This window comes from Orycteropus afer, unplaced genomic scaffold, assembly GCF_000298275.1.
Source record: "Orycteropus afer afer isolate SDZICR_OR568_19922 unplaced genomic scaffold, OryAfe1.0 scaffold00848, whole genome shotgun sequence".
NCBI lineage: Eukaryota > Metazoa > Chordata > Mammalia > Tubulidentata > Orycteropodidae > Orycteropus > Orycteropus afer.
The window spans coordinates 512,454-534,362 of NW_006922435.1; the positions used below are offsets into that span (position 1 = coordinate 512,454).

Sequence of the window (21,909 nt, forward strand, 5' to 3'; positions counted from 1 at the left end):
AGAAGTGACTACAATCTTGTCCCTTGTCAGCTCTACTGTATACCTAGGAATTCTTACAGAACATAGAAATACACTTGTAGAAACATTGTCTGCCAGCCTTATACATGGTCTTAGGCACACTCCGCCTGCATGGACATAACCTGTCAGCCTGTCTACCCGTCTATCCACCTGTATATCAATGTTTGCCTTCACTGACAATGCCACACTGTATATGCCAAAGGGATCATTGTTGTCTGTACCTTCCATGTACCCTTTAAGGAAGTTTTAAGCCTCTGTGACTCATTTTCAGGTGTACTTTGTTCAGTGACTACTATGTGATAGGCTTTATACAAGCTTTTTGGGCTACAAAGATAAGAAAATTCCTTCCTGAAACCCATGTCTGTTTTTCCTTTCTTTGATTCCACTCTTCCTACTCACTCTTCAACTACTACAGAAAATTAACCATTCATGAAGAGGCTCATGTTTATCTCCTTGTCTTAATTTAGCTTTCTAGTGCTGCTGTAACAGAAATATTGCAATTTAGGAGGCTAGAGTCCAAGTTCAGAGCGCTTGCTTTGAAGGCCCTTGTGTCTTTTCAGCTCGTGTTCCTTTATCCCTTGACATTATTCATGTGGTGGGGTGTCTATCTTCCCCTATCTGTGCTGCTTTATCAGTTTGTCTAAACTGGTCTTTATATCTCAAACCTGATTTGTTTAAGATGCACCCTACCTTGGAATTGCCTCGTTAGCCTTAAAAAGAAACCTTTTTCACAATGAGACTGCATATACTAGTATAGGGGTTAGAATTTATAGCACATATTTTGAGGGGACACATTCACTCATTGATACATCCATTTCTCACTTTACTAGCATGGTTAGGTTCCAACGACCAGGTCACTGTGCAAAAATGGGAGTGACCACATCAGATCACAAAATGGGGAGTGACTTCATCATTACATAACTGCCAGATTACATCATTACATTATTGCCAAATCACTGAGAATCATGGCCCAACCAAGTTGACACATAATCTAACCATCACAGCCAGCATTACTCTCTCCTCACACCTTGGCATTTGTTACTGTGAGAAATACTTTGTTAATGTATGTAGTAAGTAATTGGATAGTAGATTATTTACTGTTGTTGTAAATGTAAAATGTCAGATAATGAAGTAGCTGTTAAATGAAGAGTAGCTGTACTCCCCTTGCTTTTGGGGGTTTTGTTGGTTGATTTTCTCCAGTGAATGAGTGCTTATCTTTTCTTTAACATTTGTTCTATATTAAATGGCTTCACACTCTGTTCAAAGTAGGGATTTGTTTCCTGTGGAACAACCTTTTCTTTTTCACATTTTCATATTTAGTGGTAAATCCAAATTATTCCTAGATGGTTGTGTGTCGGAAGACGTAGTCAGTCATAAAAATGTATCTGTTATACCAAAACTGTTATAGGATACTGTGTAGCCTTATTCTGACTTCTGGGTTCCAGCTTCTTCCAGATTAGGCCGAGCACTTGCTGAGCTATTTGGACTCCTTGTTAAACTTTGTGTGGGGTCTCCTGTCCGCCAGAGGAGGAGTCATCACGCTGCCAGCACTACCACAGCACCAACACCTGCTGCTCGATCAACAGCCTCAGCTCTCACTAAGCTCCTCACAAAAGGCTTATCTTGGCAGCCACCACCATATACACCTACACCTCGTTTCAGGTAAGGTTCTGCTTGTGATACAGATACTATATCACAAGTCCAATATGGACTTCTTATGGAGGTTCTCCTTAAGAAGAACCTCAGTGATTCCTTCTCTAACAAATTAGAGAGTAAGCCACTGAATTGGAGGATTTGGAGGTCCCTTATTTACTCTAGGTGTATACCCCAAGTAAAATTTAAAATACTTATTTTGGCTATACCCAGTTTGGAACATAGAGATACTAAAAGCATTTCCAGACAAACGACATTTCAATAACCTTACATTCTTTAGAAGATCTCGAAGTAGGTGGTAAGTATAACCTTTCTTGCCTCTATATGCATTACCCATTGCTTCTGTGTCTGTTTCACAGAAGGTTACAGTTTTGCTTTTTCTCTCTTTCAGGCTGACATTCTTTATTTGTTCAGTTGGTTTCACTTCCCCAATGCTGTTTGATGAGCGGAAGTATCCTTACCACCTCATGCTGCAGAAATTTCTATGCTCTGGAGGCCACAATGCTCTATTTGAGTATGGATCAATTTTCTTTGCAAATAAGCATTTGTTGGAACTGGTCTTTTCTCTGCGCCTTAGCAATACACAACTTTACGAGTCACATATCCTTGAAACTATCTGTGTTTGATTCCATCTTCCTTGGAGGGTGGGAATCGGCCTGTTCTAGAGGTTTTTGTGAGGGTTTCTGCTTTTCCTCATTTGGCTTCCAGTCTGTGCTACGTATTTTTCTAATAGAGTGGTCTTTTATTGTTTTTCTTAATATGGTGGTTTTTATGGTCAGGCTTTCTCAGAAGATTCAAAGCTGAGTTTCATTGTTTTTGGGGGAAGATTGGAAGTAATAATTCTAAGAAAGGAGACATCCTTTACCCATCTGAAATATTAATATTCTCTCCCATATTTAGAACTTTCAATTGGGCCCTGTCCATGGGAGGCAAAGTTCCTGTTTCTGAGGGTTTGGAACATTCAGACTTACCTGATGGCACAGGAGAATTTTTAGATGCCTGGCTTATGCTGGTAGAGAAGATGGTGAATCCTACCACGGTGCTTGAATCTCCTCATTCATTGCCTGCCAAATTGCCTGGAGGTGTCCAGAACTTCCCACAATTCAGTGCCCTCCGCTTCCTGGTGGTAACTCAGAAGGTAAGTATTCAACATTCTAGAACCGAGAGGTATTTCTCATGGTAACTAGATATTCCCACTCTGTTTTCGCCTCCTTAATAAGATAACTTGATTGTTGAAGAGCCATTGAATCCTACTTAGGGCTGCCATACGGAAGAAGATAAAAACCATTTTAGAATTTCCCATGGTGGAAACATTTGAACTAGAAACTGAAATTGGTACTTCCAAGTTGAGTTAAATATCCTTTTTCTGTGATTGCTGAGGCCTCTACAGTCCTGACCTAGGTTACTGAGTTTTTTTTATTTTGGCACTGATTTTGGAAAGACTATCCTATAGGTCTTTGACTTGTTCCTCCCAGGGCTTTGAATTGGGGCAAAATGATCTTCACATAGCTTTTCAAATAACTTATAGGCAGCCTTTACTTGCATCAAAAACCTGTGGAACCGGAAACCCCTGAAGGTATATGGTGGGCGAATGGCTGAATCCATGCTGGCCATCTTGTGCCACATCCTCAGAGGAGAACCTGTGATTCGAGAGAGGCTAAGCAAAGAGAAAGAGGGGTCTCGAGGAGAAGAAGATGCAGGGCAAGAAGAAGGTGGCTCCCGCCGGGAACCTCAAGTCAACCAGCAACAACTGCAACAGGTAAGATGTTGGCCTCGTACTGAAGGGCCAATAGTGTGATGCTTGTGGGTTTTCCAAGTTCACCCACAGCTAAGTGCCTGGTCTACCAATGTCTAGACTGTTAGCTAGGAGATAATGTTTAAATTTACTTCTCTTGGCAGTGTTTTCTTCCAGAGGAAAGCTGGAGTGTAGCTCAGTGCTCTACATAAGTGAAGGTTTTGTGTTCTCCCAAAAATGTTGTTTAGTATTTCAGAGCATTGTGAACAAGAGCTTTCTGAAAGCTTAAGTCATGTACAGAATTTTTGTTTTATTTTCAAATAATTGTATAAACCACATTTTGAAAATTGGTTGCTTAGAAGGATAGGGGAGGTCTTGGGTTCCTTCTGTTTCAATCTCAGGAAACTTCTGGGGTTTGTGTGTATGTATGTTTGTTCTCTATATTTAGAATCCTATTTAGCTCTGTTTTCTTATGGCACAGTGATTAAAGCGTTAAGCTGTTAAGCAAAGGTGGTCAGTTTGAACCCACCAGCTGTTCCACGAGAGAAAGATGAGGCAATCTAGTTCAGTAAAGGTTCACAACCTTGGAAACCTTATGGCGCAGTTGTGCTCCATTCTGTAGGGTCATTATGAGTCAGAATTGACTCAGTGATGGGAGTTTTTCCTATATATTTGATACTGTAATTTTTAGAAAAAAGTTTATAAATACTCACTGTTGGAAATTGGGAAGCCCTAACAAAATATATAAAAGGAGGCAATCATTATGTCACCACACAGATTTTTGCATAATTCCCATTGTGGTGGTGTTATGTGCCATCAAGTCAGACCTGACTCATAGCGACCTACACTAGGCTACAGATAAACACCTAGACAACTGAGATCAGATGGGGGTCAATGAACAGGAATATACTCTAAACCAGTAATAGATTCACCTGAGGCTCTTCTTGCAGAGATAACTAGTGATACAAAATGCCCACAATCATTACAGAAGCTACAGAAGACAGATGTAGAGCATTCCCTCATAGACAGCCAGACACTGTGGGGTAGAGATCTACTGTATCTGCCGACTCAGGACCATAGTATTGGGAGAAATCAGACTCAGTTGGCACAACGAAATATATTGAAATCTTGTTCCACAACCTACTGTTGTGAGTAGTGACTGGGGTCTTAAAAGTTTTCAGTTGGCCATCTAAGATGCAGCTAATGGTCTCCTATCATCAGAAGCAAAGAAGTGTGAAGAAAACCAAGAGCATTTGGAAATAATCAGGCCCAGGACATGATGGACCTCGAGACCAGAAGAAGTAGGTGGTTTCCGGCTACCAATGCCAGTCAATCGTGAAGGGATCAAAACTGGAGATCCTGGATAGAGTGGAAGGAAAAACATGGAACAAAATCAAAAAACACAGTAATAACCAGAATTAATGGTCTGATTGAGTCTGGTGTGACCCCAAGACTATAGCCTGCGAATACATTTTGGGCCTGGAATAAAACTCACTCCCAAGGGTTGGCTTTTAGCCCAACAGTAAATAAGACATGGAGAACACTCAACCCAGGTCAGTGCACCCACATACTCTGCGGAGATAAATCCCATGGAGTACCAGAGGGGCAACAGTCACTCGAAGGAAAAGCCGGACAGACAGGTCCTGCATAACTAAGAAGGGCACAGGGAGGGGGGCGGTTACTGGTAAGGGAGAGGAGGAGAGTTGGGTTAGGGTTAGGGATGGTAATTGGGAAGTGAAACCAAATGTACACGAAATGTTGAATGTAAAACAAATTCTGCTTTGTTAATTTGCACCTAAAGTACAATTTTAAAAAAAAAGATTTATTGCCTTGGAAACCCTATATACCAGTTCTGGTCTGTCCTGTAGGGTAGCTATGAATCACATTCGACTTCAGTGGCAGTATATTTAGTTTGGTTTGGTAGAATTCCTGGGTCAGTGTTTTATATTCTTGTTCTATTGCCAGTTTGATTTCTAGAAAGGTGGAGCAATTTATACTTTTGTGTATGAATCTCAATATTTTCATTATAAAAAAACCTTGTTAATTGTAATAACCATCTACCTCTTTTTTTTTTAATTAGAGAATAGGATTAAGAATCTTCTGGCTCCTTGCCACAATTTGTAGCTCTAACATTTGAATCCTATGGAAGCACCAAACAGAAAGGAACATTTTATATGTATCCATATTATGTAACTGACTTAGTATATAAATATTCTCTGTTCATATGAAGTTAGAAAAACTTGAATTTCCATCTTTTTTTTTTTAAATCATTATTGTGGTGAAAAACACAAGAAGACATTCACCAATATAACAACTTCCCATTTTACAACTCTGGGACATTGATGACATTTTTCATGTTCTGCCACATTATTGCCTAAGGCATTATTAGACTGCTAACCAGAAGGCTGGTGGTTCAAACCCACCAGCCACTTCTCGAAGGAAGGTTGGGCAATCTACTTCCCTAGTATACCACCTCGGAAACCCCAAGGGAGGGGTCACTATGAGTCAGATCAGACTTGATGGCAGTGTGTGGGTTTTTTTTTTTTTAACTAGGTTTTTCCAAAATACTCCACCACCATTAGTATCAACTCAGTGTTCTGCAAACTAAAGCTTTCCCTTTCCCCCTTCCAGCTGCCCATGGTAACCACTAATAATCTTTTGCTTATATATACATATATATTTTTTTTTTCCTATTTAGGAATTTTCCCTCCCCTTCCTTCCAGTCTGTGGTAGAAACAAAGTTTCTTTCCATGTGTAAACCTTTCCTTGACTTTTTACAATAGTGGACTAATACAGTATTTGTCCTTTGATTGACTTATTTCACTCAGCATAATGTCCTCCAATTTCATCCACATTGTGTGGTGTTTTGGAGATTCTACATTATTCTTTAAGGTTACATAGTATTCCATTGTGTGTATGTATCACAGTTTGTTTATCCATTCCTAAACTGATGGGCACTTAGGTTGTTTCCATCTTTTTACTATTGTGATTAGTACAACAATGAACATGAGTCTACATATATCTATTTGTGTCCTGCCTCTTACTTTTTTAGGTTATATACCTAAAGGGTATATTTGCTGAATCAAATGGCATTTCTGTTTCCACTTTTTTAAGAAATTGCCATACCGATTTCCATGGTGGTTGTATCATTTCAGTCTCACCAGCAGTGTTTGAGTTTACATCTTGAAAATACTCTTTCTTTATTCAGTACATTTAGATTTTTCTATTGTCGTTCTGAGATCCTACATTCTTTTCACAGCTCATGGACATGGGCTTCACAAGGGAACATGCCATGGAAGCCCTATTGAACACCAGCACCATGGAGCAGGCTACAGAGTACCTTCTAACTCACCCTCCTCCAATCATGGGAGGAGTTGTTCGGGTGAGTTGGCTCAGGGCAGGAGTGCTAATTTTCCAGGGCATTGGTTTGCCTGTTGACCTGTTTTTTTTTTTCCCCCCCTCATGGTTCTGTCACTGGTCTTCCATTGTTACTCATTTCTAGACTTCTCCATGTCAATACTTTTCTTTTTATGATAACTCTCATACGTCCAGAATATAATGAACAAAAGCTTTCTATCTCCCAGCCAAGCAAATTACTGGACTTTGTTGGCAGAAAAACTCCTAAATTATCTACTTTACTGTCAGAAGGCAATAGAACAGACTTTAAGCTCTCTGCTTAATCAAAACAGGTGGTCACATAGAAGTCACCTTCATATATAGATCATAATTTTTCTTTTGATTTTCCGGTTTTTTTCTTGTAGTGTAAGTCTAAGGGTTTGGCTTTAGAGAGCAGTATTCAGAACTCCTTGCCTTCTTTGTTACCTTGTGAATTGGGATGGCCTCTTTTGGTTTCTTTGATTTGGGTGGGTATAGTTGCTGGATTTTCTGTTGTTGCTCTGTAGGATCTGAGCATGTCCGAAGAGGACCAGATGATGAGAGCAATTGCTATGTCCCTGGGACAGGATATCCCAATGGATCAAAGGGCGGAATCACCTGAGGTAACTAGGAAACAGCATCCAAAAGGGCTTGGCACATGAATCTTAGTATTTAATTAGTATTTCTTTAAGCATTCTACTACTACAAAGTAATTGGAGCTTGAGTCTAGAAAAAGACATGGGAGTATGTATTAATGCCGAACTTTACATCATTGAGTTACCTTGTATTGATCCGATGCTTTAATGAAAGCAGATGAATTATTAATCTTTATTTATAAATAAGAGAACCAAAATGTACCTGGTAGTGCCCAGTAGGCCAAACTTGGCTGTCTGTTCCTAAGTAACAATTACTCCAATTTACTGTACTACCAGAGAATACAGGAAAATGTCTAGAAATGATTATGTCGGAGGTCATGTAGGCTGCTGCAAATAAAATTGCAGTTCTGTGGAATGTTGGAGATGTCCTTCCCCTCTGCCTTTCTTGTCTTGCCCTAACTTGTGTGGCTGCTCTCATAATTGTTATCACACCCTGATAACAGTATTAACTGCTTGAGAAGAAGGTTGAAAGATACTCTAGTGGTGGGACAAATACATTCTTAATGGGTTCCCTTGTCTTTTTTCCTTCAACTTCCCCGGTATACTATCACTCTTCTTTTCCTGCCTCCTCTAGGAAATTGCTTGCCGAAAGGAGGAAGAGGAACGGAAAGCTCGTGAAAAGCAGGAAGAAGAGGAGGCTAAATGTTTAGAGAAGTTCCAAGATGCTGACCCACTGGAGCAAGATGAACTCCATACTTTCACAGATACCATGTTGCCAGGCTGCTTTCACCTTCTTGATGAACTGCCCGACACAGTATATCGTGTGTGTGATCTGATCATGACAGCAATCAAGCGTAATGGAGCTGATTATCGTGACATGATTCTAAAGCAAGTGGTCAATCAAGTAAGCTCTCTAGGGATCTGAAGAGAGTAACATGTGAAGTACTTTTCCTACCATTTATCAAACCTGTTTCCGAAAAAAAATCATTGTTTTCGTTTTCTGGCCCATATGGGGTATATTCTTTCTTTGAATTCTTTAGATCTGGAAATCTTAGCTCTTGTTTGAATCTCTCTGGAAACAATGATTTACTTCATTTTTTTGATTAAAATGTCTCTTAGGAATAGAAAAAAGAAAGTCCCTTTTTCAGGCATCTCTTAAATTCATCAAAAATGTCCAAAATGTGTCTCACTCTTGAGCCAAGGAAAGCCCTGTGAATTAACAGTAATTTTATTGCTTTATCCCCTCTTGCACCGTTTTAACAAAATTGTCCTTTCCCAACAATTGACCAGATGTTAGTCTTTTCATAAGACAGTATTTTTCTCATTATAAAATTGGTAATATGCTAATTGTAGAAGGAGAATTAGAAATTGCCACAAATCTCCATACCCAAAAATAAGCAGATAACATTTGTATTGTATTCCCTTTTAAAACTATTTACATAATATCAGTGAATGCATTGATGGTGAGGGTATTCAAAAAATTTAAAATGTTTTGATAAGCCTCACATCACTCTACCTGATTTAGCTACTTTTCTGTTTCTAGGTGTGGGAAGCTGCTGATGTATTGATTAAAGCTGCTCTTCCTCTGACAACAAGTGACACAAAAACTGTGTCAGAGTGGATCAGTCAGATGGCCACCCTACCCCAGGCTTCTAATTTGGCTACTAGAATCTTACTTTTAACACTACTTTTTGAGGTAAGATTTGGAGCCTGCTAAACGATATCTTTGGACCCTCTCACTGATTAAAGGATTATCTATTACTTACTATATAAGGCATAGAAGAAGATACAGAGAAATGTAAGGCATGTTCCATGCATTTCATGAGCTCAAAAGTTTTTGGTAGGATAAAGCATGCATGATGAATGTAAAGTACAACATTCTGTGCTACATGAATGGTATAAGTAATTTTAGTAAGTTGAGGAAAGCTTATGGATACTGAGAGAAGAGCAGTTTTTCAAAGTCGTAATTAATTAAATGGAGTCTTAAATAAAGGTTTGAGTGATTCATAGTTAGAAAAGAAGGGTGTTTTAGATGCCTACTGTAGTTTGGTCATGGAATATTTTGGCCTGTGAGGGAAATCCAAGAGCATCACAGCAGCTAATGCTATAAATGCAATGCTGAGTAATTGGCAACCAAATAGTGGAGTCAAAACAAAGCCCACTGCCATCAACTAAATTCCAACTTTTAGAGACCCTGTAAGACAGTAGAACTGCCCCATAGGGTTTTCCAAGGCTGTAAATCTTTATAGAAGCAGACTGACACTTCTCCCATGGAAGAGCTGGTAGATTTGAACCCCCGACCTTTTTGGTTTAGTAACAAAGTGCTTTAACCATTATGCCACCGGGTTGTTATTGTTGTTATGTGCCATTGAGTCAAACCTGACTCGTAGCAACCCCTTCTTGGGTTTCCAAGGCAGTATCACTACGGAAGTAGATTGCCCAACCTTCCTTCCAAGGAAAGGCTGGTGGGTTTGAATCACCAGCTTTCTGTTTAGCAGTCAAATGCCTTACGCACTATGTTACAAATAGTAGGGTAGTATATGGAAATTGGGTATGGTCAGAATCAGATACGATCAGCCTCTTTTCCTTGCCTTACCTGGTTAGTCAGCAGATTATTCGAGACCAAAGAGTGATTTGGACAGGACATAGAATTACATGTCACATTTGCAACCAACTTAGACATGAGAAGAATCAATTGACCTAGAAGAATTCACCCTCCCTTTCAGCTAATCATGTTTAATAGAAAAATCTGAAGCCTTTACACCAACTCGAGATTAACCCAATATATGTGTCAAACTGTGAGCTTATAGTCTTGAGACATTTCTTTATGTTGGAAGCCACATTATTATGGCACCTTTTGAATAGACACATTTGGAAAAGTATCAAAATCACTAATAGCATTCATAAGGAGAAAATTAGTAAGTTAGACTTCATCAAAATTAATTACCTTTATACATCAAAGGACATCATTATCTGTGTAGAGAGTAAGAAGACAACCTACAGAATGGGAAAAGAATCTGTGTATCTTATATATGATAAAGGTTTAATATCCAGAATATATAAGAAAGAGCTCCTATAAGTCAGTTTAAAAGTAGACAAAAGACTTGAATAGAATATATACAAGTGGTCAATAATATGAAATGATGCCCAGCGTCAATAATCATGAGAGAAATGCAGATCAAAACTACAGTGAGATACCACTTCACACCCATTAGTATGGTTCTTATCAGAAATTAACAAGTGTTGGCAAGGATGTAGAGAAATTAGAACTCTAGGGTTTCAGTGGTGGGAATGTAAAACAGTGCAGCTGCTATGGAAAACAGTTCTACTGTTCTCTGAAAATTTAACATAGAATTACAATGTGACCCAGCAATATCACTCCTACTTGTATAACCAGGATATTTGAAAACAGGTACTCAAACCAGCAATTGTGCACAAATGTTCATTGCAGCATTACTTAACAGTAGCCAAAGTACAAAGGCAACACAAATATCCCCCTGCAGATGAATGGGTAAACAAAATGTGTCTTACAAGTTTCTACTGCTATTCAAAAGGAGAGTGTTCTATGAAACCTTGTGTAATCCAAAATGCGTAAAGTGAAGAAGCAATTGCTATTAATTTATGTGGGAAACATTTTTTGACTATTTCCAGACCCAAAAAATAGCATACCAGATAACACATAAAGCTTAAAATATCATTAACATATAATGTTCACAGACAGATTTCAAAGCTTTGGCACCTTGATCTTGAGATTCTGAGTTTAGTTTGTAGGAATGGAAATTGGTGAAGCCACTCTTACTGTTCAGTTTGTTGGCTACCCCAAATAGCTCACTGTGAAACAAATATTGAATGCTACTTTGACTCTTCAACTTTTTCATAAAAGCAAAAATCCTCTATCCATACAATGGAATATTATTTAGCAAATAAAAAAGGAATGAAGTTCTGATACATGCCACAATGTGGATGAACCTTGAAAACATGCTAAGTGAAATAACAACATACATAAAAGGACAAATACTATATGGTTCCATTTATATGAAATCTAGAATAGACAAAAGCATAGAGACTGAGAATAGAGGTATCAGAGGCTGGAGGCAGTGGCTAATTATTTTTAATGGGAACAGAGTTTCTGTTTGGAGTGATAAAAAGGTCTTGGAAATAGATAGTTGTAGTAGGTGCACAACATTGTAAACCTGATCAAGGCCACTCACTTAATATATTTTAAAATAGTTTCTCATCATACTATATAGAAAGTTTCATATTCTTTACTCTGTTTTTACATCTTGAATGTTTTCCAGTGTCATATGCACAGTATTCCATCTTTTAAATATCCTAATTTGTTTAAATAATTGCCTATTTTTGGACATTTAAGCTCCTTTCAGTCATTCCCACCTTTGTGTAGCCCCAGTAAGGGCAACCATTAACAACGTGGTTGTATTTAATTATTTCTTTATCAGAAAGGAAACAGCCTTTCCATCTTCTTTGAGGGAATTTGTAACATCTGAAAATCAAAAACTTTACAACTTCAACATAGTTAAGTAATAACAGTTTGTATATTAAGCATGTACTAATGTGACCAGGTACAGTGTTGAGCACTTTATATAGCCTCATTTAATGATCACAGTTATCTTGGATATTGAAAATACTGCTTTGACCCATAAAGAAACCAGGGTCTAAAGAAGTTTAAGTAACACATTTCACAGCTGGTAAGTGATCGAGGTGGAATTTGTATTCATCTAATTCTGTTAGTCTTCACCCTTATGTTTTCCTATGCCATGTTAATCCTTCATATTGAGTGGAAGTTGGTATTTGTTTTATTTTTTTCCTCCTTTGATTAATCAATTAGGAATTGAAGCTACCTTGTGCTTGGGTTGTTGAATCTAGTGGCATCCTTAATGTCCTAATCAAACTCTTGGAAGTGGTTCAACCCTGCCTACAGGCCGCCAAGGAGCAAAAAGAGGTCCAGACCCCAAAGTGAGTAACCTTTTATCCTGTTTTCACTTCCTATTCTCTGGGACTTGGCCCTGAGAGCTTAGGTCCTGAATCAGGAATTCTTCCTGGACATGTATGGGGCAAATCTCAGGAACTCTTGTGGTTGTAATGTGCCTGATTAAATCAATATATGCGTTTCTCCGTTTGTGCAGTTCTCTGGCTTTTCCAGAGCAAATCTTTTCTTCTTTTTAGATGGATTACTCCAGTGTTGCTCCTGATTGATTTCTATGAAAAGACAGCCATCTCCTCAAAAAGGAGAGCCCAAATGACTAAGGTAAGTAATATACAGTGTACAAGCGTGGCAGAAGCGCTTAGTTTCTAGAGGCAAGAGAAGACTAGATGTAGATATAGGAGAATAGTGAAGAATGCAAAAGTCTCTGACCAATGTATAAGTTTGTTGAAGGATCTTGGTGGTTCAGTTTCTCTTCTGAATGGGAACTTTGACTTTATTATTGTTGTTGTTGTTTATTGAGCTGGTTACTGAAGGGCCCAAGAACTTACCTGGAAGTTAAGTGATAAAGAGGTGGTGCTCTCTCCAGAAGCAGAATGGCTCATTTGTTACATGCAGGACTGAGTATACAGCAATCCTTCCAAAGCCAATTGTTCCTTATATGAAAGTTGTTATGTGCCACATTATCTCAGTATCTTCTTAGAAATAGAATTTTTATTCCACTACATCTAAAACGAATGTTTTCCTTTGGGGGAAAACAGAGAAGGGTGGCAGAATAAGGGAGTTTTTTGGATGAGGACCATAATTTTTGCCTAGAGAGAGTTTAAGGAATGTAAAGGTTAAATATGTGTGAAAACCAGCCTCGTGGGAAATACAATATAACTTTATGCTCTTTTATTTAGTACCTACAGTCCAACAGCAATAACTGGCGCTGGTTTGATGACCGCTCTGGACGTTGGTGTAGTTACAGTGCAAGCAACAACAGCACTATTGATTCTGCCTGGAAATCTGGAGAGACAAGTGTACGATTCACTGCAGGCCGAAGAAGATACACTGTCCAATTCACTACAATGGTGCAGGTGCGTGTTCACCCACTCCTATAAACTTTAAGAAGGAATGGTAATTTTAAGTGTTTGGTCAAAGGTGTTTCCTCCCTTTAGTAGTGATTAGGAATTGTTTGTATGCTATCGGACAGTTAGAGTTCATTGTAGAGTTTTGTGTATGCCACTTTCCTTCTGTGGACAGAAGTTTTTTCTCTGTAAATGGTAGGGATGGGATAAATTGCCAGTGTAACTTCCTGTTATACTTTGCCTGGGAAGTTTCTTACCCCTCTCCCTCTACCCCAGTTTCTTTTTGGTTGAGAATTGTCTGAATCTACTTGAATTCCTAGGTGAATGAGGAAACAGGGAACAGACGCCCAGTGATGCTGACTCTCCTTAGAGTGCCACGACTGAATAAAAATTCTAAAAATAGTAATGGACAGGAACTAGAGAAGACACTGGAAGAAAGCAAAGAAATGGATCTCAAACGTAAAGAAAATAAACCCAGTGGTATGGACTTCTTTTTTTTTTTTTTAACTCTTTTAAGGAATGTTTTATATAAATTTAGGGTACCTTAAGGTCTCTAGAGGATCTCTGGTAGCATAGTGCCTAAGGCACTTGACTGCTAACCAGAAGGCTGGCAGTTCAAACCCACCAGCCACTCCTTGGAAAGAAGGTTGGGCAGTCTACTTACGTAGTGATACTGCCTCAGCAACCCAAGGAGGGGTTGCTGTGAGTCGGGGCCAACTTGACGGTACATAACAACAACAACAGCAACAAGGTCTCTAGGTTACACGAATGGTTTGTGATTGTCTGCTAACATAAAGATGGGCAATTCAAACTCACCCAGCAGTGCTGCAAAAGAAAGACATGACCAACTGATTCCATAAGTTTTATAGCCAAGAAAACTATGGAGTGAACAGATTTGCTCTGTATCTCATAGGGTCACCATGAGTAGAAATCTGATGCAACAGCAGTGGGTTTGGTTTGGGTTTAGGGTACCTTTATGGTTTAATCCTACTGCCATCGGGTTGATTCCAACTCATAGCAACCATTTAGGACTGAATAGAAGTGTTCATAGGGTTTTTAAGGCTGTAAATCTTTACAGAAGCAGACTGCCTCATCTTTTTCCTGCAGAGCAGCCAACCCTTTGATTAGCAGCCATTTCTTTAACTACTATACCACCAGTGCTCATTTTATGGCGGAAAGCCTGGCCAGTTTCTTTCTGAATGATTTCTTATGTACCAAATTGCTTAGCAACTTAAAGATGCCGTTTTTATCTGCCATTCATCTGACCTTAGAATTGATGTTTGGTATGTGTTTCTTAATAGGACCCAAATGCTTAGCTGCCTGGATAGGAGGGGGAGATGTGGAAGGAAATAGTAAGTTAAACTTTGCAAACTCTTACTTTCTTGTTTGTAGATACCCCTTTGGCCCTTGAGGGTATAAATACTGAAAAGGAAACAAATTTGGAAGAAACTAAAGTTGGGGAGATCCTGATCCAGGGCTTGACAGAGGATATGGTGACAGTTTTAATCCGGGCCTGCGTGAGCATGCTGGGAGTCCCTGTGGACCCAGATACTCTGCATGCCACTCTTCGCCTCTGCCTGAGACTTACCCGGGACCACAAATATGCCATGATGTTTGCAGAGTTGAAGAGTACCCGCATGATCTTGAATTTGACCCAGAGCTCAGGCTTCAATGGATTTACTCCTCTAGTCACCCTTCTATTAAGACACATTATTGAAGATCCCTGTACCCTCCGTCATACCATGGAGAAGGTGAGCCATTTTGATATCTGTACCTCTGATTAAAGACACCTAAGGAGCTCTGGTAGCATAGTGCCTAAGGCACTTGACTGCTAACCAGAAGGCTGGCGGTTCAAACCCACCAGCCACTCCTCGGAAGGAAGGTTGGGCATTCCTACTTCTGTAGTGATACTGCCTCGGAAACCCAAGGAGTGGTCGCTATGAGTTGGGGCCAACTCGATGGCAAATAACAACAACAACAATTTAACATATATTTTTGATTCATCAACATTGAACTCACAGCCTGTAGTACCACAGCTTATGCCTCAGCAATACCTATCTAACACACATAGTTTCTCTTTAAGGCACATCACAGCCTCCTTGTGCTTAGGAACATGGAACACTTGACACCACTTCAGTATTACACTTGGGGGCCATTTAAAACAGCAAAATTACCAGCAAAAAGGACAAAAATGAGAAAAATATGACACTAAATAGACCATAAAAAAACACTTATTTACAGTATGAGAACTGAGACAAGAAGGCAGAGTGTTGGCCTTGTTCAACCTCAGGTAGGATTGTGTGTGTCAGACGACTCAATTTTTTCACCTGGCTGTGAGTTTCTGAAATGACCACAAACACAGAAGCACTGCAAGTATTGATTTTGATGTAACAAAATTTAACAAGTAGATAAATACACAAATACAGATCTGTACATAATGAGGATTATCTGTACTATTTACCCAATAAAATTTCCCAGCTATATGTTTGGATGCTTCTTAGGTATGGTAGGTTATCTGATTAAATGATATTTAAAAAACTATAAAATACATTTTCTACTCTTAAATGTGCTATCATAACTCATTTTATCTAGAAAGTCCTGTCTGGAATTCTAGGTTTCTTCAACCAAGCCAAAAACTATTAGGCTACCTACACCCCGAAGTTCATACCTTAAAGATCATTCACTCATAAGAGTATTCAGACAGTCACTTAAGAGCTTATTTTCAAAACATTGTATTTTAGAGTTGTAATAAAATTTTTTGAGTGTCTATAATATGCCATGTAACTTGGTAAGCATTTTACAGGTATCCGTTGTGCAGATCAGAAATAGGTTCATATGATATTTTAGGAAAATTTTAAAGCAGTGAAAGAAATGACAATAATTATAAAAAATAAAAACTTTGGAAACATTAACAGTCAGAAAATAATGGGAATGAGCAGGCAAATATCTTACTAGTAAGGCACTAATTTGTCACTAATTTATAAAATTCTTCATTCTTCTCCTGAGAATTCTCGGTCAATGGTCATCATGTGACTGTTACCAGAGTTCACCTCCGTTTTCCTCTCTCAGAACATTGTTTCTCACATTTTTAAATAATGTTGCAAATAGGTTTGTTTTTAAGATTGTTTTCCTTAGAGATTTGAAACAATTAGATCAAAAGGTACAAACATTTTGTAATTTGCTCAACAGAGGATAGAAAGGTGGCTCCCATTTATACTTCTGTATGTGCATGTGTATACATCTCAGATTCTTATAGTTCCTTACCCCACCTGTTTGATTTTACCTCACATGTGCAAAGTCAAGGGAAGATGTGTTAAAAGGCAGCTTATACAATGCAAGGTCACGTGGCAGCCAAACAGGGAAGTAACAACTGTATGTAGACATAGTTCTGACTTAAAAGCAAAAATAAAAAAACTCAGCAGTACCATAAAAATGGTAGGAGGAAATGTAGGTCCTCACTGGATGAGGGAAAGATTTTCTAATCTTAAAATAAATTGTGTTTGAGGGTTGTGGGGTCAAAGGAAGATCAGTGTAATTGTTAATGTATCAAGTTCGCAAAATAGAAATACTTAATAATATCCATTGCAGGTACAGGTGTGGAGAACCAGGCATACTCTTACTTTTGGTAGGAGTGGAAATTGGTGAAGCCACATTGGCGGGCAGTTTGGTACTGTCAGTTTAAGATATCCTTTGACCTAGAAATTCTGTGGCTATGAATTTATCTGATTACTAAAGTCAAGTATGCCAGAATGTTCACTGTGGAATTACTTATAATATCAAAGAACTAGAGATTAAATGTCCAGCAATAGGGAACAGGATAAATAGGGCACATTCTTTATAGTGAAATTGCATTTTTCTATATTTAAAAATGAAAGTTACTTTATAATGTAGCCAAACAGGCAAGATACAGGGCTTAATATGCTTAACTAAAAAACATAAATAATTTGGTATGAAAAGCATTAAAATTCTAAAAGATTTTTATTTCTTTGAGCATACAGTTCACAAAGGAATAGATCAGGGAAAATACAATGGCATTATTTTCTTATACTTTCCTATATTTCCATATTGACGAGTAATTTAATCAGAAGAACCATGCCAATTTCTAAGCCATATGGTATCAAAGCAAATGTTTTTCTTATACACTAAATTAATATCAGTGCTATATATTTTTAATGTTTTAGCCATTCTGGCTTAAAATTGAGACAGTGTGGGGCAGCTAGGAATTGGCACTTAAATGTGGGCGCTTTAAGTGGATGGTAAATGATCTTGACGAATATCCCAATTCCTATAAAGAGCATATGCAATCTAGTCTAATAATTAATAGTGGTGGGATATGGCAAATGCTGTAACTTTTTTATTAGACACATTTTTTGAATTGGGAAGGGGTAAATAAGAAAGATTTGAAAGACCAATTATATCTTTCTCCCAAAAATCCAAAACTCTCATCCACTGACTTAGGGCAGAGTTTCATTGCCATTTTAGTCCTTGGCAACTCTTCCTTGATGGCCATTAAGTTTTCCAAAAGGTGTCTTTAATTAGCAGAGTTTCTCCTTCTCTTTGCTAGGTTGTTCGTTCAGCAGCTACAAGTGGAGCTGGTAGCACTACCTCTGGGGTTGTATCTGGCAGCCTAGGCTCTCGGGAGATCAACTACATCCTTCGTGTCCTCGGGCCAGCTGCATGCCGCAATCCAGACATTTTCACAGAAGTGGCCAACTGCTGTATCCGTATTGCTCTTCCAGCCCCTAGAGGCTCAGGAACTGGTGAGTTTCACTTGATCCTGGCCTTTGAGATACTGCTGTTCGTGGCATGATAAATAACTCCAGAGATTTTCTGTGATATCTATAACTTGGAAAACCACCTTAGGACATTGAGTGGTTGATCATTTGAATCAATTCCATAGATACTTCAAAAGCTTCTCTAGACCTTGCTCTGTCATATTCTTTACCAGAGATACTAAAGAATGATTAAGTCCAGTTCTTCCTTCGAAGAACTTGTCTTGGTGGGACCACAGTTAAAGGTTTATAAATAATGTGATAAATTGAAGAACAAATGAACATGTGACTCACTGGGGAAGTATACATCATAATGTATATAAGTATCCTTTATAAAAATGTTTAATTATGAGGGAAAATAATTAGATAAATTGTGGGGACATACTGTAAGACAGCATTCCTAAATTGTTTTTTTAAAAAAAAGACTAATGACATGAAAAATCTCTTATGGCTGTTATGTTATGTACCGTAGAGTCGGGGCTGACTCTTAGTGACCCCTCCTTGGGTTTCCAAGGCAGTATCACTGTGGAAGTAGCTTGCCCAACCTTCCTGCCGAGGAGTGGCTGGTGGGTTTGAACTGCCAGCCTTCCAGTTAGCAGTCAAGTGCCTTAGGCACTACGCTACCAGAGCTAAAAGGAGGTAAAAAGAAGAATAGTAAATTTATAGAGGTCAGAGTTTATTAGTGATTACCAGGGGTTTGAGGGAGGAAGAAATGGGGAGCCATTGTTTGGAAGTATTGAGTTTCTGTTTGGAAATGGATATTGGTGATGATTTCACACCATGATTAATGATTAATGTTGTGATTAATGTTGATATCACTAAATTGTACACATGAAAAAACATTAAATTGGTGAAAGTATTATATACATTTTTGCAGCAGTTTAAAGCAAAATGGAAAAGAAGCTAGAGATAGATAACCACCAATAGCCTTGATTGTGTTCTGGATCTGGAGAAAAAAGGAGATTTGGGGGGTAATTGGAGAAATTTTAATATGAACTATATATTAGATAATATGATTGTATCAACGTTAAGTTTCTTGGGTATTATAATGATACTGTGGTTATTTGTGAATATTCTTGTTCTTCGGGCGAGGGGATGCATTTGGATTTATTTAGGCATAGCCAAGTGGTGATTCTAAATGAAAAGAATATGGATGTTTATTGTACTAGCCTTTTAACTTTTTTTTATAAGTTTGTTATTTTTGTGAAAGTTGGAAGGGGAAACTAATTTTGAGAGCCCCTGCTATTATTCTAGCCCTGTGTGCTAGGCATTTTTCATATATCGACTTAATCTCAAAACTACTGAATTTTAAGAATGAGAAAATTAAAGTTTGTTGACATAATTTGGCCTTGATTCAATAATAGAACCAAGTCTCTCCAATTTCAAAATTTATACTCTGCTGATTGGTATTGCTGTATTAAATCTTACAGGATTTAATACAGGGAAGGTAAAAACCAGATTTTCTAGTAGGCTACTTGAACATTATTTAGTAATGTCCCCCAATCCCAAGCTTGTATAATACACAAGCCTCCTTCTTAGTGTTTCTTTGTCAGTCACCAAGTATAGGTACTGGCTCATTATTGATTTGATTTTTCTCTCCTTCACTTTGGCTTAGCTTCAGATGATGAATTTGAGAATCTTAGAATTAAAGGCCCTAATGCTGTACAGTTGGTGAAGACAACTCCTTTGAAGCCCTCACCTCTGCCTGTCATTCCTGATACTATCAAAGAAGTGATTTATGACATGCTGAATGCTCTGGCTGCATACCATGCTCCAGAGGAAGGTATGTGGCTAGCTAGCCCACCTCAGGAGGCTGGATGCTGAAAGATAAGTTACTCTGCCTGGATCATTTCACCAACCTATGCTTAATGAGCCCTCACTATGTGCCCAGGCTTTGTGAATAAAGGAGAATAAGGCATATAATGTCCTTCTCTGAATAGTCAATACATTATGATAGAGGACAGGGTAGTGGTGAGTCCTGGGGCTAAGGCACTTGACCTGGGAGATGTAGGAAAGCTTGTTTAGAGTAAGTGATTTTTCAGAGTGAGTCTTAAATGATAAAGATGAAGAGATTGCCAGAGTTCTATTGTATGACAGTACATGCCATACAGAGCAGAAGGTATGAATGAAAATTTTAAAAGGGATAATTAGCATCATGTGATCAGGTTGAAAATAAACTAGGAATAATACCAGGAAGTGTCTAATGTTCTCATCCTCAGAAGCAAACCGTTACCTTTATTGTTCAAAGAGTCTAACGTGTGCCTGGGCTTTCTGGCCTTTTGAGACCACTATCCTAATCCACCTTTACTCCTAATAGAGATGCAGCTTTTAAGTACTGGGAAAGCAATGATTAGATTGCTTATTAACTCAAGGTTCTGTCCTTCTGAATTTTGTTCAGGGCGTGCTTTTTTGATAGGTCCACAAAATTGCCAAAAATTAAAGAATGCTGCCTTTAGTAAGTAAAGAAAATCTGAGTCTTTGGTGCTTTTTGTCCATACAGTTCCGTAGTCTATATAGAATTTCTTGCATCTTCCACTACATATTACCTTTGTTGTTCCTAGGTGCTGTCAAGTCATCTACAACTCATAGCAAACCTGTGTACAACTTAAATGAGACACTGCGCAGTCCTGTGCCAGCCTCAGGGTCTTCCCCTTTTTCATTGACCCTCCACTTTACCAAGCATGATATCCTTGTCCAGGGAATAGTCCTTTCTGACAATATGACCAAATTAGATGAGACAAAGTCTGGCCATTCTCGCTTCCAAGGAGCATTCTGGCTGCACTTCCTCCAGGACAGATTTGTTGGTTCATTTAGCAGTCCATGGTACTTTCAATATCCTTCACCAATAGCACTACTCAAAAACATAGATTATTCTTCAGTCTTCTTATTCATTGTCCAGCTCTCACTTGTATATGAGGCGATTGAAAACACCATGGCTTGGGTTAGGCACACCTTAGTCTTCAAGGAGACGTCTTTGCTCTTCAGCACTTGAAAGAGGTCTTTTGCAGCAGATTTGCACAGTGCAATATGTCGTTTGATGTCTTGACTGCTGTGTCCATTGCTATTGATTGTAGAACCAAGTAGTACAAACTCTTTGCCAATTTCAGTCTTTTCTCCGTTTATCATGATGCTGACTATTGGTCTAGTTGTGAGGATTTTTGTTTTATTTTGAGGTGTAATCCATACTGCAGACTTGTAGTCTTCAGTTTCCATCAGTAAGTGCTTCAAGTCATCCTCGCTTTCAGCAAGCTAAGTTGTGTCGTCTGCATATCACAGGTTGTTAATGATTCCTTCCTCCAATCTTGATGCCACAATCTTCTTCATATAGTGCAGCTTCTCAGATTATTTGCTCAGCTTACAGATAGAGTAAGTACAGTGAAAGGATACAACCCTGACTCACTCCCTTCCTGATTTTAAACCATGCAGTGTCCTGTTGTTCTGTTTGAATGACTGCCTCCTGGTCTATGTACAAATTCCTCGGGAGTACAATTAAGTGTTCTAGAATTCCCAGTCTTCTCAATGTTATCCGTAATTTGTATGATCCACATAATCAAATGCTTTTGCATAGTCTAAAATACAGTCAAGCGTCTTTCTGGTATTCTTTGCTTTGAGCCAAGACCCATCTGATGTCAACAGTGATATCCCTCCTTTCATACTGTCTTCTGAGTGCAGCTTGCATTCCTGGAAGTTCTCTCTAATTACACTGCTGCAACCATTTTTAAATTATCTTCAGTAAGATTTTACTTGA

The 21,909-nt window shown here is 38.5% G+C and overlaps 1 protein-coding gene across 1 annotated transcript in view; it reads left to right on the plus strand.

The window, feature by feature from the left end:
* HUWE1 (HECT, UBA and WWE domain containing E3 ubiquitin protein ligase 1) overlaps positions 1–21,909 on the plus strand; it is a 164,163-nt gene that overhangs the window by 80,985 nt on the left and 61,269 nt on the right. The window contains exons 27-41 of the mRNA XM_007958089.2: positions 1,464–1,680; positions 2,063–2,185; positions 2,572–2,809; positions 3,200–3,430; positions 6,666–6,788; positions 7,309–7,404; positions 8,012–8,281; positions 8,921–9,073; positions 12,224–12,351; positions 12,562–12,643; positions 13,222–13,398; positions 13,710–13,869; positions 14,782–15,140; positions 17,954–18,149; positions 19,777–19,944. Of these exons, the coding sequence (XP_007956280.1) occupies positions 1,464–1,680; positions 2,063–2,185; positions 2,572–2,809; positions 3,200–3,430; positions 6,666–6,788; positions 7,309–7,404; positions 8,012–8,281; positions 8,921–9,073; positions 12,224–12,351; positions 12,562–12,643; positions 13,222–13,398; positions 13,710–13,869; positions 14,782–15,140; positions 17,954–18,149; positions 19,777–19,944 (2,721 nt within the window). The remainder of the gene's footprint in view (positions 1–1,463; positions 1,681–2,062; positions 2,186–2,571; positions 2,810–3,199; positions 3,431–6,665; positions 6,789–7,308; positions 7,405–8,011; positions 8,282–8,920; positions 9,074–12,223; positions 12,352–12,561; positions 12,644–13,221; positions 13,399–13,709; positions 13,870–14,781; positions 15,141–17,953; positions 18,150–19,776; positions 19,945–21,909) is intronic.